This window comes from Parasteatoda tepidariorum, chromosome 10 (genome assembly GCF_043381705.1).
Source record: "Parasteatoda tepidariorum isolate YZ-2023 chromosome 10, CAS_Ptep_4.0, whole genome shotgun sequence".
NCBI classification, from domain to species: domain Eukaryota; kingdom Metazoa; phylum Arthropoda; class Arachnida; order Araneae; family Theridiidae; genus Parasteatoda; species Parasteatoda tepidariorum.
The window spans coordinates 17,552,239-17,569,249 of NC_092213.1; the positions used below are offsets into that span (position 1 = coordinate 17,552,239).

The 17,011-nt window shown below is 29.2% G+C and overlaps 1 protein-coding gene across 3 annotated transcripts in view; it reads left to right on the forward strand.

The window, feature by feature from the left end:
• The window catches only part of LOC107451782 (probable G-protein coupled receptor AH9.1), a 90,066-nt gene extending 73,404 nt beyond the window's left edge, over window positions 1-16,662 (forward strand). For 2 of the 3 annotated variants that reach the window (XM_071186413.1, XM_016067991.3), the window contains exon 3: window positions 11,652-16,662. In XM_071186413.1, the coding sequence (XP_071042514.1) occupies window positions 11,662-12,777 (1,116 nt within the window). In that variant the 5' untranslated portion in view covers window positions 11,652-11,661 and the 3' untranslated portion in view covers window positions 12,778-16,662. Of the gene's footprint in view, window positions 1-412; window positions 658-11,651 lie in introns of those variants that run through there. The other variant, XM_043048693.2, reaches the window with a different exon arrangement.
• Window positions 16,663-17,011: the final 349 nt, after the last annotated feature.

Consider the following 17,011-nt stretch of genomic DNA (forward strand, 5'->3'; position numbering starts at 1 on the left):
ATACCGAAAAATATTTTCATTATGAACCAAATATTAACAACTATGCTTAATATGTTAAAGAAAAAGTATGAAACATTTTTCAAGTTCAAAAAAAAAGAAAGAAAAAAAACATCGATAAATAAAACAGTTCTTCACCCGATAAAAATCATTTTAATTCGAACAAGGAAAATCGGAAAAACTCAAACAATGCATTAATGACTTATTGATCATTTTAAACAATAAAAAAACACGTTTATGAAAGCAAAATACTACGAAATCGACACACGGTTCAACTTAATTTTTATTTTCACGCGTGGGTTAACACAATAAAATGAGCATGTAAAATTCGACCTTTTCTGTCAGAATAAAATAAAAATAATTCAAAAGAACACATGGTGTAATGATATCTGACATACCCGACAACTGCGTGAACGTAAATCCTATTTTATCAGAACTTCCTCGTTTTGGAGAAAGCATCAAGACTCCATTTCTAAAAATGATAGGCGGGTTAAGAGTTTGAACTCATGAAAATAATTTTCATGTACTCAAATAGTTCTCAAAATAGTAGACAGTGTGCTTTTTTAGGGAAACTAATTATTAAGACTGTTTAGTTTTGTGAATAAATTAACTTCATGATAACCAGTATGAAATTGTTTTTTAAGTTATATTATACACAGGGTGAGTTAATTTTTATATATTTCATTTCAGAATTAATCTTAAATGTCCATGTTTATATACATAATATTATTAATTTTTATAAAGACTTTTCCTAATCAGTGTTCAAATTCGTGCAAATTTGTATTTTGAGCATGAGTTTTTGAGAAAAAACAGCGCATTAACTTTTTAAAGATAAATATATCTATTTTTGTTTTTGTTAGCATTATTTTAATACATGTTGTCTTTAAAAATATGCTAAAAAACAATACCGATTATCATTTTTTATACAAATTTTATTTTAGACCTAATATGAAATAAAATACATATATGCACGCATTAGGATATTTATACAATATATTATAAGAATGAAGGGTGAGTTTTACGTTTAAAACATTCTGTCAAAACTCTAGGTGCATTTATTTGCATAATCAAATTCTATGTGTATTCATTTACGTAAATCAAAGGATATTAACAGAAATGATCTAAATGAAATTAAATATGTATGTTGAATTTTGGTTTTTAAATTTTTCAGAATTGATATTAAATGTATTTAATTTTATTAATGGACTGATTTTTACTGGATTTTTTCAAAGAAAAAGCTGTTTTGGGTTAGCTTGGCTCAAGAAAAGCAATTTAACTATTTCTTAGAAATATTTGTCATTTTTTTTTATTTAATTTAATATTTTTCAGAGTCTCTATAGTGTTGTCTGATACTTTTCTCAGCGATGGCTGGTCAATACTAATTCCGCACCCGGCTTGCACAAACCACATTGCTGACATAAAATATCTTCAGTGTTGGTCGGATCACGCGTTAGAGTCCCCGTAAGGCTAGCCCTAAGGGTTCTCGTGGTTTTCCTCTCCATGTAACGCAAATGTGGTTTAGCTCCATTAAAAAGTCTTCCACGAAAGTAAATTTCTTTCAATACTTGATAAAGAGTTCCCTTGTCTTCTGGATTGGGTTCAAAATTGCGAGGCTACGAAGGTGAACATTAGTAGTCACAAGCCCTTGATTGGATCGGCTCTTCAATGACGGTTATAAAATGTAAAACAAAACAAAAAAAATTTTTTTTTTTTGAAAATTGTATTGATCTACATTTTTTTTGGCTACTTTTCGCTTGAGTCCAGCGAGTCCAGTGGTTCCTGAACTTATTAGTCTCGTAGACCCCTTGCCATGTTTTTCGGTTTTGGGTTACCGGATATTAATGTTTTTGTAAATTCATCAGCTTCAAATGTATTTTTGACAGCAGGTATAGGGCTACTCACTGTGAAAGACTTAAATTTTCAGCTGTAGTGAAGTGTAGAGGGAAAAAACCTAAGAAAATAACACATGTTAATTTTTTACATTTATTAATTAAATTCAAACTAATTTAATATAATTAATATGTAAATGGAATAAAATAGTGCATTATGAAACCTGTACTCAGCTACTAATATTATAATTGCTTAAATAAATGTGTGTACAAAACCGTAGTAGTGTATTGTCGGTCTGTTTATTACGTTTTCACGTAAAAGCTAAGCGACAAATCTCCGTAATCTTGTGCACAGATAAAGTTGGAGGTCTAGCTAGCTAAAGAGTTGACGCAGGCTAGGCTACAATTTACAGCAGAAAAATACTATTTTGTTACGAAACAAAACCTTGCAAGCAGAGAAAATAAAAACGTACTCGTTTATAATAATTCAGTTTCATAAATCAAAAAATAATCCTAATAACTTAAATGTTAATAAAATTTTTACTTCATCCATACTTTTATAAGTTATGCAGAATGTAGATAGATATATGTCTTTATATTATAAGATTGTATAACGTAAGTAAGTAGGCACTATCAGTGTATGTTGATTATTTTATTCATGAAATGCCAAAATTAAAAGCAGGACCTACTTATATGAGATCCACTGTCGTTGACCCCCATTTTCCTTCCATGAACCCCCAATTTTTTTTTCCACTTGACATGGACCCCTTGCAGGCTGTCGTCGACCCCTGGGGGTCGATATAGACCACTTTGGGAATCTCTGAGCTAGCCGAAAAGTATATATATGCAGCATTAGCATTATATACCTGTTAACATTATATTTATAAGCATTATATAACTGTTAACTTTTGTTTGCTTCCAATTTCTGTGCATTGTTTCATTCGTAAACTCAATAGGGTAAATCGGTGTGAATTAAAATTGCATCTTATTTGTTGCATGAATTTTGTTATTGCAAATTTCGTTTCAAAATTAATATTAAATGAGCATTGCGTACATACTATAAATTATATGGCTAATTTTTTAAACATTTATATATTACAAAAACTAACTGTGCTTTATTCATTGCTAGTTTTTCTTTCATTTTTGATATTATGATAAAAAAAACTTCCAATATATAGAAAATATAGAATATCTATTCCATAAAAAAATAATGTTTCCGGTGTATGAAACTACACTGTTAACTTTATACAACATAGACAATAACTAGAATAATATTTAAAATTTAAAATAACAATTATTAAACTCATATATTTGAACTATTTCAAATGTTCTGCTGCTGGTAAATTAAAAAATTCATTAAATTTTATTGTTGTTGGTAAATTAAAAAACAAATTTAAAACATACATTTAATTCAGATATGCATATAATTGCCAGTTGAAATATATAATATTTTCAAGGAAAAACTATGCAGTGCATTAGTTATGAGTTCAAATTTTACATTTATTTCAAAATTAATGTTTTTTAAAAAATGCAATGCAAATAAAACAGGAACTATCAAAGTTAAATATATTTATAATATAATAGAAATTTTCTTGCTCTCAGTATATCTATTATGTTGGCAAATATATTTATTCTTAAATTGAGGTATAGTCAAGACTTAATTGTATTAAATATTCATAAGAGAGGCACTTATTTTTTTTCAAATTCTTATGTTTTTAGGAAAAAATATAGATATATTTTAACAGCAATTTACTTTAAAATAAAGTGCTGTAAAGAGCAATCAAATATTTACATTATGTGTATATACATTTAACTCAATAAAAAAGAAATTTTTAAAAATATATATTATTTGATCAAATATTTGTGTTTTAATACTAATATTTTATTTTATAACCGTTGTTGAACAGCCGACCCAATTTTTGGGTTTACGACTACTAATGTTCAACTTCGTAGCCTTGTAATTTTGAACCCAATCCAGAAGTCAAGGGAACTCCTGGATCCAGTATAGGGGAAATTTGCCACAGTGGAGGACTTTTTGATGGAGCTAACCCGCATTTGCGTCACATTTAGAGGAAGATCACGTGAACCTACCACGGTTAGCCTGACGGCAAGGGGACTCTAACCCATGATCCGTCTACCACTGATGATATTTCACTAATGCTAATATTGAATAAATTAAAGTAGAAAAATAAACACTTAAATTAATGTAAATTTATTATTAATTTATTATATTTCATAGAAGTGGTAAAATGTTGTAATTGTATCATACCTTAGAGCACGGCATAAAAGCTATTCATTTTATTAAACTTACTTTTGCGCTTTGTATATTATATTAAATATGTGCCAATACGAACTATAGTTTTCAATACCAGAATTTTCAATAAATTGCTACTGGGAAAATTAATAAATAAATGGTTTTTGGTTTTATTACCAGAATTATGTTTTTTTTTTNTGTAATTATAGGGTTTTTTTTTTTTTTTTTTTTTTTTTTTTTTACCTGAAATATTACATTAGTTTTACCGGAATTTTTTACTCGCGTAAATATTTGAATTCCTCTTATATTTACGGCCAAAATAATTTTTATCTTTTTCAAGTATGCGCAGCTTTTCAATAACTAATATTGCAAAGCCTTTAAAATATTTAGGATAACAACATAAAAAAGATATGACATCCTTTTTTTTTCAATTGTGACATATTTTAATGAAACTGTTCATGAATATTTTTTTCTGATAGGTGATTTAGAATTCCTGAAAGTTCCAATAAGTAAAAAACTAAAGAAAAAAAACTTCTCATCGCTTACTAGGATATTATACCGCTTTATTCCAGAAACATTCTAAAAAACCATTATTTGTAACAATTTTGAGATGTGGTTAAAATTATATTTTCACAGGCCCTTTAACTTGTTAGTATGAGTGCAGCATTACACTTGAAAATCATTCGAGTTATTATTATTCGAGTATTACAGTTTATTGTTTTGATTTAAGGATGAATCTACACTGTTCGAAATTTCTCAGTTAAAATGGTTAAGTAACAATTTATTTAATTGTTACTTTACCAGATTCAAAGAAAACAGTCAAATTAACATAAATAAGATGGTATTCAAACAGTTAACTGCTTGAAAAATCGTTTATTAACTGATTTCATCTAATACGATTAAACAACCAGAATTTTATTGCCTCACCTAATGAAGCTACTTAGTTCCTTGCAATTGGGGACATATTACAGCCGAGATGGCTAATCAGACAATCTCGTGACCGACAGAAGAGGGGTTCGAGTTCCAGTGTCGATACTCCTATATTTCCTCCATTCCTTACAACAATGAAGAGTTCCCAGTGTCCTGTCTATTAGAGTACGATGGTATCATTTACGCATAGCTTGCAGCACGATAAAGCTACTAAAATCTCTGCAAGTCTAGTTTAATTTCCTTGTTCTGGTTTTGAAACTATGCTAGTTGTAAATGGTTTGAAAGCTGTATAGTTTTATACTCATGTTTTTTTTTAACCATACTAGTTGTTTACTGCTTCAAAACCGTAAAGATAAAAAAATGCTCTTTGCTGTAAACTTTATGTTCAATTGAATAAAAAGACTGCTGTCGGTTATTTTGCTAAAATTTTAGAGTGGAAATTCTAACAGCGTAACTAATTTTGGTAAAAGAACGTTTTTTATACAGGCATGCCTAATACCTTAATATTGAACAAAACACTTCTTTCTATTGTAAAAATTCATGTTTTCGCCACCAAGAAGAATTTACATTTACTTTTTTAGGAGAATAAAATTGCAAAGCAAAATTATTTCTTAACTGCGCATCCTATTTCATTTCTAATTTAAAAAATAAAGCAATATTTATAAATTTTCTCAGGAAACTATTTTATATTCCTTCTCCATATCAATGTGAAATAATTTAAATTAATGAAGAAGAATAATGAAATTCATGCTTCAGTAATTTTTCCCTGTATTTATAATTCCGGTAAAAAGCATTTGGCAAAAGAAAGCTCTTTGAATAAAGTAGTAAAATATTTAATTATTTTGTTAACCAAACAGTTTTAATATATTTAAATTCGTTTATCCGAAAACATGCAACAATGTCTCATTCGTTTGTCCTTTTTTATTTCATTCCTAGAGTCTAATTAAATAAATTAGTATTACTCAGTGATTTAATTTAATTCATTCAAAATTTTAAAGGATAATTCATCTCACACTCATAATTCAATCACAATTAATTCTGAATTAAGGACTTGCAATTTTTTTCTTCTGCTTGAAGTTAAAATTCTAATATGATACCAATACTCAAGATTTGGTAATTATATTAAAATTATATTTCTCGTTTTCATTTATTTCCTAACATTAACATTCCGTATAATATAGTAGTTCTGTCGAAAATTTATCATTTGCCGTTTTGTTTATCGTGACTAGAAAAATTTAATTAACAAATTAAGAACTGCAACGTAATAGATAGAAGTATTTATTTAATCTAATTATTAATTATATTTGTTAGACGAAAATACAGCTTTTCAGATGACTTTTGAATTATTTTGAATTTTTGACTTTAAAAAATCGGTATATTTTAAAAATATTTTAAATTAGTTAGTATTGCTTAATATATGCAGCTATTTTGCCAAATTGTATTCAAGAAAAATTCATCATTTTTGGAATGTTTAAAACTTTCGTTGGGGAATAAGATTAACTTATTATATAAAAATAATATATAAATATAAAAATATATATATACATATAAAAAAAATTTATAAATATCAAAAAATATATATAAATAAAAAAAAACCCTGATGTTTTTTCTCAATAAAGTCTGTAATAACTGATAATTCTGACAGCTGTACAATAAACGANAATAAAATAGGAACTATCAAAGTTAAATATATTTATAATATAATAGAAATTTTCTTGTTCTCAGTATATCTATTATGTTGGCAAATATATTTATTCTTAAATTGAGGTATAGTCAAGACTTAATTGTATTAAATATTCATAAGAGAGGCACTTATTTTTTTTCAAATTCTTATGTTTTTAGGAAAAAATATAGATATATTTTAACAGCAATTTACTTTAAAATAAAGTGCTGTAAAGAGCAATCAAATATTTACATTATGTGTATATACATTTAACTCAATAAAAAAGAAATTTTTAAAAATATATATTATTCGATCAAATATGTGTGTTTTAATACTAATATTTTATTTTATAACCGTCGTTGAACAGCCGACCCAATTTTTGGGTTTACGACTACTAATGTTCAACTTCGTAGCCTTGTAATTTTGAACCCAATCCAGAAGTCAAGGGAACTCCTGGATCCAGTATAGGGGAAATTTGCCACAGTGGAGGACTTTTTGATGGAGCTAACCCGCATTTGCGTCACATTTAGAGGAAGATCACGTGAATCTACCACGGTTAGCCTGACAGCAAGGGGACTCTAACCCATGATCCGTCTACCACTGATGATATTTCACTAATGCTAATATTGAATAAATTAAAGTAGAAAAATAAACACTTAAATTAATGTAAATTTATTATTAATTTATTATATTTTATAGAAGTGGTAAAATTTTGTAATTGTATCATACCTTAGAGCACGGCATAAAAGCTATTTATTTTATTAAACTTACTTTTGCGCTTTGTATATTATATTAAATGTGTGCCAATACGAACTATAGTTTCCAATACCAGAATTTTCAGTAAATTGCTACTGGGAAAATTAACAAATAAATGGTTTTTGGTTTTATTACCAGAATTATGTTTTTTTTATTTTTTTTTTACCTGAAATATTAAGTTAGTTTCACCGGAATTTTTTACTCGCTTAAATATTTGAATTCCTTTTATATTTACGGGCAAAATAATTTTTATCTTTTTTAAGTACGCGCAGCTTTTCAATACCTAATATTGCAAAGCCTTTAAAATATTTAGGATAACAACATAAAAAAGATAAGACGCCCTTTTTTTCAATTGTGACATATTTTAATAAAACTGTCCATGAATATTTTTTCCTGATAGGTGATTTAGAATTCCTGAAAGTTCCAATAAGTATAATACTCTATAAAGAAAAAAAACTTCCCATCACTTGCTTGGATATCATGCAATTTTATTCCAGAAACATTCTAAAAAAACATTATTTGTAACAATTTTGAAATGTGGTTAAAATTATATTTTCACAGGTCCTTTAATTTGCTATTATGAGTGCAGTATAACACTTGAAAATCTTTAGAGTTATTATTATTCGAATATTACAGTTTATTGTTTTGATTTAAGGATGAATCTACAGTGTTAGAAATTTTTCTGTTAGAATGGTTAAATAACAATTTATTTAATTGTAATTTTACCATATTCTAACAAAACAGCCAAATTAACATAAATAAGACGGTATTCAAACTGCTAACTGCTTGAAAAATCGTTTATTAACTGATTTCATCGAATACGATTAAACAACCAGAATTTTATCGCCTCACCTAATGAAGCTACTTAGTTCCTTGCAATTGGGGACATATTACAGCCGGGATGGCTAATCAGACAATCTCGTGACCGACAGAAGAAGGGTTCGAGTTCCAGTGTCGATACTCCTTTATTTCCTCCATTCCTATCAACAATGAAGAGTTCCCAGTGTCCTGCACTACCCAATATATGACTCTGGTCTATTAAAGTACGATGCTCTAATTTACGCATAGATTGCAGCAATATAAAGCTACTAAACTCTCCGCAAGTACCGTTAAATTTCCTTGTTCTGGTTTTGAAACTACACTGGTCGACAAAATTAAGAGATGGAAGACATTTTCCCAAATATCTAAAAAAAAATACTGAATATAAATAAATGAAATTTGGTATGGATATAGCTTATTCCATGATAATAAAGTATGTAAAACAAAAATGAAAGTGGCATTCACTGGCAAGACCTATTGCCAATAAATCCAATGTAGTCTGAACTTAAGGATAAATGATGACAATAAAAGTGAGGCTTGTACCGTGTGTGTTGCCTCAAGTATGGTGTATGATCAGCCCTGACAGACAGACAGCATGCACAACGAGTATGCATGCTGTTAATAAGGGAGTTAAGGAGGACTTGTGGAAGACCCTCCCATTCTTCCACCAGAGCAATTTTTGACTCCAGAATAGTTCTGGGGGAAGGTTGGCGCATCGCAATAACTCTCCCAAAAGCATCCTAAGCATGTTCAATAGGATTCAGGTATGGGGATTTGGCTGGCCAATCCATTCGTTGAATATCCTCGCTTTCAAGATACTCATCAACCATGAGAGCCCCATGTGGTCGCGCATTGTCGTCCATAAAAATGAACTCAGGGCCAACAGCGCCAGTGAAAAAACGCACATAGGGTTCTAGGACCTCCTGCCTGTACCTCTGGGCATTCACGGAACCATTGTCAAACACATGGAGCGGTGTGCAGGTATCTTGCATGATCTCTACCCAAATCATGAGTCCTCCCCCAGCATAATGGTCCCTTTCGATAATGTTGCTGTGATGGTATCGGGTTCCAGGTTCCCTCCATATCAATAACCATCCAGAAATAGTGTCATAGCGTCATAGAAGAATATAGCGTCATAGAAATGTGCGAAAATGCCTTCCATCTCTTAATTTTGTCCACCAGTGTATGCTAGTTGTCAATGCTTTGAAAACTGTATAGTTTTATATTCATGTTTTTTAACCATACTAGTTGTAAACTGCTTCAAAACCATAAAGATAAAAAAAATGCTCTTTTGCTGTAAACTTTATGTTCAATTGAATGAACAGACTGTTGCCGGTTATTATGCCGAAACTTTAGGGTGGAAATTCTAACAGTGTAACTAATTTTGGCAAAAGAACGTTTTTTATACATGCATGCCTTGTGATGTTGCTACATCACACGTGCGTTGTAATTATTTATTTATTCTAAAATTTATTTTGAATCATATCAATACAACATGCCTAATACCTTATTATTGAACAAAGCGCTTCTTTTTATTGTAAAAAATCATGCTTTTCGCCTCCAAGAAGGATTTATATCCTTTTTTAGGAGGATAAAATTGCAAAGGAAAATTATTTCTTAACTGCGCTTCTTATTTCATTTCTAATTTGAAAAATAAAGCAATATTTATAAATTTTCTCAGGAAAATATTTTATATTCGTTCTCCATATCAATGTAAAATAATTTAAATTAAGGAAGAATAAGAATGATGAAATTCATGTTTTAGTAATTTTTCCCTGTATTTATAATTCTGGTTAAAAACATTTTGCAAAAATAGCTCCCCTTGCATAAATTAATAAAATATTTAATTATTTTGTTAACCAAACAGTTTTAGAAGATTCAATTTCGTTTATCCGAAAACATTCAACGTTCATTCGGCATTCGCTTGCATATTTTTTATTTCATTCCTAGAGTCTAATTAAATAAGTTAGTATTACTCAGTGATTTAATTCAATTCATTCAAAATTTTAAAGGATAATTCAATCACAATTCATGATTCAATCACAATTAATTCTGAATTAAGGATTTGCAATTTTTTTGCAATTGGCTTGAAGTTATAATTCTAAGATGATACCAATATTCAAGCTTTGGTAATTAAATTAAAATTATATTTCTCGTTTTCATTTATTTCTTAGCATTAATACTCTGTATAATATAGTAGTTCTGCCGAAAATTTGAATTGTTTTATGTTAAAAATGAACATTTATCATTGGCCGTTTTGTTTATCATGACAAGGAATATTTAATTAACAAATTAAGAATTACAGCGTAATAGATAGAAGTATTTATTTAATCTAATAACTAATTATACTTGTTAGACGAAAATACAGCTTTTCAGATGATTTCTGTATTATTTTAAATTTTTAAATTTAGAAAATCGGTATATTTTAAAAATACTTTAAATTAGTTAGTATTGCTTAATATATTCAGCTATTTTGCCAAATTGCATTCAAGAAAAATTCATTATTTTTGGAATGCTTAAAACTTTCATTGGTGAATAAGATTAACTTATTATCTTATTCACCAAAAAAACCTGATGTTTTTTTGCAATAAAGTTTGTAATAAATGCCATTTCTAATCGCTGTACAATAAACGATAGGGAAAAAAATTATATATAATTTGTTGTGAGCAGTTTTATACTGGTTTAATGGTTAAAGAATTAAGTTAACTGAGTTATTCACTCGAAAACTTATTTAATAATGCTACGAATTAATGAAAACTTAATGAAAGTGATATAAAATAAAATTTATCTATAGAAGTGTATTTTAATTCATTGAAGGAGAGAGGAAATTTTGTGATTTCTATATTAAACATACTATAATGTAAAATTCTATTTATTCAATTTTATGAATATTAAAAAGTCTAATTTTAATACAGCTTGGCATATATGTTTATTTATCTTGAAAATCAGCCACAAATAAAATAATGCCCAATAGTAGTTTCTCTTTCTATCTATAAAATGTGGGAATAATACATATTAGAATAAATTTTTAAAATTGAATTTAAATTTTGAAAGCTCAGTAGGCTTGTTCATTTTCTAAAACATTGACTATATTAAACAATGCCCAATGGTAGTATCTCTTTTCCTCTGTAAAACGTGAGAGTCACATACTTAAAAATTATATTTCCAAAGTTGAAGAAAATCGCAATTAAATTTCTTTAAGAAAAATAGAGATAAAGAGGAGCTTAAATTGAAGGAAATATATAGTAATATAACTGATAGATTATTATTAAGGTGGGAAAAAATTTAATATGTGAAGGAGCATTTCTGTTTCACTTTCATTCCATTTTTACTATATTCCTTTTAAAATACTAAAATGCTTATTTTCCGACTAGATTAACTATCTCTGTTTATTTTGTTTCAGAGTATTCAAAATGGGAGAATGCCCTGCAACAGAAAACAACTTTGTCAGTGCAGCAGATAACACTAGCGTCTTCAATACAACCTCTTACCCACTACCATCGGACAATACGAACGAAGCTGTAGAAAAACTCAAATTCATCACTTATGGAATCATCAGCTCGATCATCATTGGTCTCGGAATTTTAGGCAACTCGATCAACTTAGCCGTTCTTACGAGACCAAACCTAAAAGGAGTAACATTCGTCTATCTAACATGGCTTGCCATATCCGATCTTATGTCGCTGGTTGTAAGCCTTAGCTCAATGTTTAGGTTGCATGGGATGCAGCCTAGATCATACATAGCAGCTGTGTATTATGCACACGTAGAAATGCCCCTAGTGAATGCCTTTATGGCTAGTAGCGTGTTTTTAGTAGTCGCATTAACTGTTGACCGTTACTTCTCTGTGTGTTTACCAACCAGATTTAAAGAAGTTCATAACACTCAGAGAGCAAAACGCTCCATTGCCGCTGCGTATATTTGTGCTTTTGCTCTCTATATACCAGTTTGTTTCCAAAAACATCCCGTTGAAGTTCAGTTTGCAAACAAAACGGAATATATTGCGTGTGAATATTCCAAAATAACATCTCATACAGCTTTTAAAGTGTATCTTATGATAAAGGAAGTAATCGTTCGATTGGGACCTGTTGTTTTGTTAGCCATCTTGAATACTACCATTATCATCACATTCCGCAAGACTATAAAAAAACGAAGAGATTTGTTGAGTATGTCGAATACGAATTCGACTGGACAACAGCGAGAAGGAAGTAGCAAACGATATCGAGAAGAACGAAGACTTGTGATCCTGTTAGCTGGAATAGTGATTCTATTTTTTATTGGAATGACGCCAGCAGCGGTCCTTACCATTCTGATAAGTGATGATCGCGAGTTCCACTTTGGATTCCAACTTTTCAGAGCATTTGCTAACACTTTAGAACTTTCAAATTACGCTATGAATTTTTATGTTTATTGCATGTGCAGCTCAGAAATTAGGAGGACTTTTATTGCGCTGATTACTTGTTCTAAACAAACACCGAATGTCAGTTCAGCCAGTAGCAAACCTTCACTAGAAAGCAATAACAAGTACTGATAATAGGATGTATTAGAAATATAGAAAAATGTGGCATACAAATGTGACAATTACTTAAAAAATTTGATCATAAAAGTGACATGCACTTTCACGGCACGTTACGTAATCGTTATTTCTAATACGACTTTTATTAAATTTGAATGCAAAATATGACAGACTTACACAAGATGTTACGTTATCATGATTTTCGATGTATTTTTAACTGAATTTGAACAAAATGTGTGACATACAGTTACACAACAGGTTACGTTATCACCAATTCTAATGTATTTCTACCTGTTTTAATTTCATAAAACTGAAGTCATTAGAAATTAAACGACATAATAAAACAAAGTGCTTTTTCAGAAGCTCATAAATCATTATCAGATCATTTTTAAAATTTACTCAGATGGAAGCTGAATTGAAAATGTCAAAAAGATAATTAACATTTACTTTTTTTTTCAGATTCATCCAAAAACAAATATATTTGATATAAATAATTTTGTTATTTATTAATTATATTATTAATTATATTTGTTTAAAATAATTTTGTAATTTTCAATCTGTTGTCATTTACCTCGATAATGATTGATCAATTTTAATATCATTTTTCTTTTCTTGCATAAACTAGTTTAAATCTCTTAATATAAGTAAATTTTGCTAATTCTGTAAAAAATTTTTATCAAGAATGGCAATTACGGAAAACCATGTACTGGTTAAAAGATTCTATTTCACAAAACAGGCAAACTTATTTCTCTTATGTGAAATCAAAATGATATTATAAAATTTTAATGGTTTGAAAAAGATTTATTGTTCATATTATAATATGATTCATAACTCCCCACATAATATAATTAGACAATTTAAAACTTAAAATGAATAAAATGCAAACTTAGCACTTTGTAAGGAAGCGTCATTTAGCTTTAATTTAAGTTCTAAAAAGAAACAGATGATCACTAGATGTTTTAGAGGTAGGCTTATTAGAGGTGACCGTTTAATTTTATTATTAAACGCTCTCCAAAGAAAAACTGTTTTATGGCAACAATATTTCTGAAAGTTTATTATTTTGAAATTCCTATATATATATACAGTGAAACCTGTGTATAACGATACTGTCTATAACGATAAACCTGTCTATAGCGATATTTCCTTGAGGTCCCGGTGAAATTCCTATTTACTCAATGTATTTTTAACCTGTTTATAGCGATAACCACTTTTCAGTTAAACATGTCTACAACGATAATTTTTCCTCTTTTGATAGTTGATAGTTCTATTCCGATTTTTCTACCGTTGGAAAACGACTCCCCATCGAGCCTAAATGTGAGATAACAAAATGTTTTTTTTTTTTTTCATCTCCTTTGTATGTAATATTCTTTCGTTGTTTCTGAGAAAAAAAGCCACTTTTAGGGGAAATTAGAGCAGTAGAAATGGGTGAAGGGGTATTGTAGGAGGGAGAGAGCTTCGTCAGAAAAACGGGTGACACCCGAATTTCACCCGAGAATGCCATATTGCTAATTAACACTTTGCAAGATTTTGTTGCAACATTACCAAATGTAACTGATGTTCATTTGAATTCATTAGATGGACTGAAATCTATGTGCATGGAAATGGCAATTGCTTCCAAAAATAAGCAAACAAAACTAACCGATTATTTTTCTAAATAATTTCTGTTTTGATTCATAAAATTGTAAGTAAATTTTTCTTGTGTGCTGTTTCATAATTCTAAGTAAAATTTTCATTTGGAGCCTATAAAAGAAGTTTAATTTATCATTAGTTTTAAACGTATACTTTTAAATTTCAAACCTGTCTATAACGATAACCTGCCTATAACAATATTTTATTTAGGTCCCTACAGTATCGTTATAGACAGGTTTTACTGATATATATAATTAAGGTTATCTCACTGTGACCTGGCATATTGAAAATTCTGAAGATCATCTAAGTCATAAAGCGATTATTTTAAATTTTAACATTTATCTGCATGATAGCTGCCATGTACCAAATTTTGTTGATTCCATAAACGTTAAACCAGATAGCCCCGTTACCAGGTTACAATAAAAATGTGAAAGTAAAGGTGAAGCAATAAAGGAAAGGAAGGAAATAAAAATAAAAATATGACCACCGAAACCGACGTCATCAGGGGGTACCGGCCCCGGTAGCCATAAAACAAAGCCTTTTCTATTGAGGAAGACGCAAATGCCTAAAGTAACTCCCTCAGTACCCCGAAGGTTTTGTATAGAAGTCCAGGAAAACACATGAAATACATAGATCCAAATTAGAAAAGAAACTCAAACAAAATCATCAGAAAATAAAAACTCACTTTAACGAGGTCAAACAGCGATTTCATAAGCAAACCGAATGAAAAGGAAACACTTAAAACTAAAGAAAACAACGCCCTCTATTACAATGCGCAGATGAGTCTAAAAGGTTACTTTCTCCACCTTAGGTGACGACAACATGAGGTCATTGTGAGACATTCAATTGTAGCAGTGATGTCCCCGAGTGACTAAGATATGACATATTCACGTCTCAACTTAGTCACACGTAGACCCTGTTGAGGCGTGAATATGTCATAGTTTTGTCACAGTGCGGCAACAAAATGGCTCAGTGAGGTCTCATGTTGGAGTCTGTGACCGTTTTTGATGTGACCGTCATTGTGATAATCTGTGCTACCTGGGTACCTAATGGCAATAATATGACTCATGGCTGTCACATTCTAAATTCTGACGATTATCCAACTTGAAAGTTGTATGTTTTAACAATCTAAATGATGACTGGAGTTATATAAACTTTAACGATTTACTATCTGGGAAGCTTCATTTCCTAACTCTTGACAATTGTCTAAATGTTGACTGACGCAATAAAAATTTTGAAAATTATCTAGTTGATGACTGATTAAACTCTAAATATTGATGGTTACTTAAAAATTTAGGGCTATTAAGCATGTAGTTAATTATTTGATGATGGCTGGCATACTCTAAATTTTTGAAATCTTCTAAACGATTACTAGCATATTTAAAATTTTAGCAATCTTCTAAATAATTTGCTTATTTAATGGATATGCATTATTTAAATGAAAACTAAATCAACATGTAATTCCACTGTTCATATTTACCGTTAATTAATATCTTGATTTTCTAGTACTTGAAAATGGCTCATTTTTTCATTTTTCTGGAAAAAAAAGTCCATTGTTTTATTTAATAAATATGCACTACCATTATTGTTTTTCTCTCCTTTTTATTCTCTTATTTTGTTTTAAACGTTTATATAATTTAACAATGAAATTTTTGTCATGTTTTGTGTTGATGAGTTTAAAAAAAGGTATTCTTTGTTGTAAGAAAATGCACCTTCTATTTTAATTAAACTCTGTTTGGTGTTAAAGAATACAAAATGATGTGAAATGCGTCAGAGATTTTTATAATTGGGTTCTGGGTTATTTTTATCTTTACAATTAGAAATAAGAAAAATATCATTTATTTTTAATTCGCAGTTTTTCTGTTGAATCTGCTGAGTTTTTTTTTATTTCAAGTTTTAAATCGTCTAACTATATTTGACTTTTCCTGTAGTTTCATGTCACAATCTATGCTTCTACACTAAATAATTTTCATTAATATTTTCAAATTCATGGGCAACTAAGACTTTAATAGCACACTTGTCATGCAAATGTTAACTTTATTAATATTGTGTTGTTCGTTCATTAAAAATAAAATATTGTATATTTCAAATATTCGGGTAAATTTAACATATAAACATTAATTACTTACAATCTATTTGCCATTTTTAGTTTCTACATTCTGAAAGAAAATAATTAAGATTATTTTGAAATTATCTGTGATTATTGTGATGTTTTTAAATTTGTATTATATTTATAAATGAGACATTTTGAAAATAAAACTGTTATTTATAGTATTGAGTTTTTCTTTCACGTGATTAATAAGATAAAGCTTTTGAATATTAATTAATTCAATAATCCATTAAATCATAATTCGCGATCGCAACGCTCGAGTACGCCGTCTAGCGGGAGCCTGTAAATATCAGACATTAATTTATCACGTTTTCATTTAGTTCCATCAAAGTCATTGACTGAATCAGACGCCATTTTTTAGCAGCAAATAAGAAACAAAATTTCCCTAAGGAAAAGGCCGAAGAACTTGAAAAAAATCTCCAGAATATTAGTAAATCTTTCAGGAACAGAACACGCCAAACATTTGAAGAAAAATTCCTCAATAATTTTTAATTTCTATTATCAACAAAC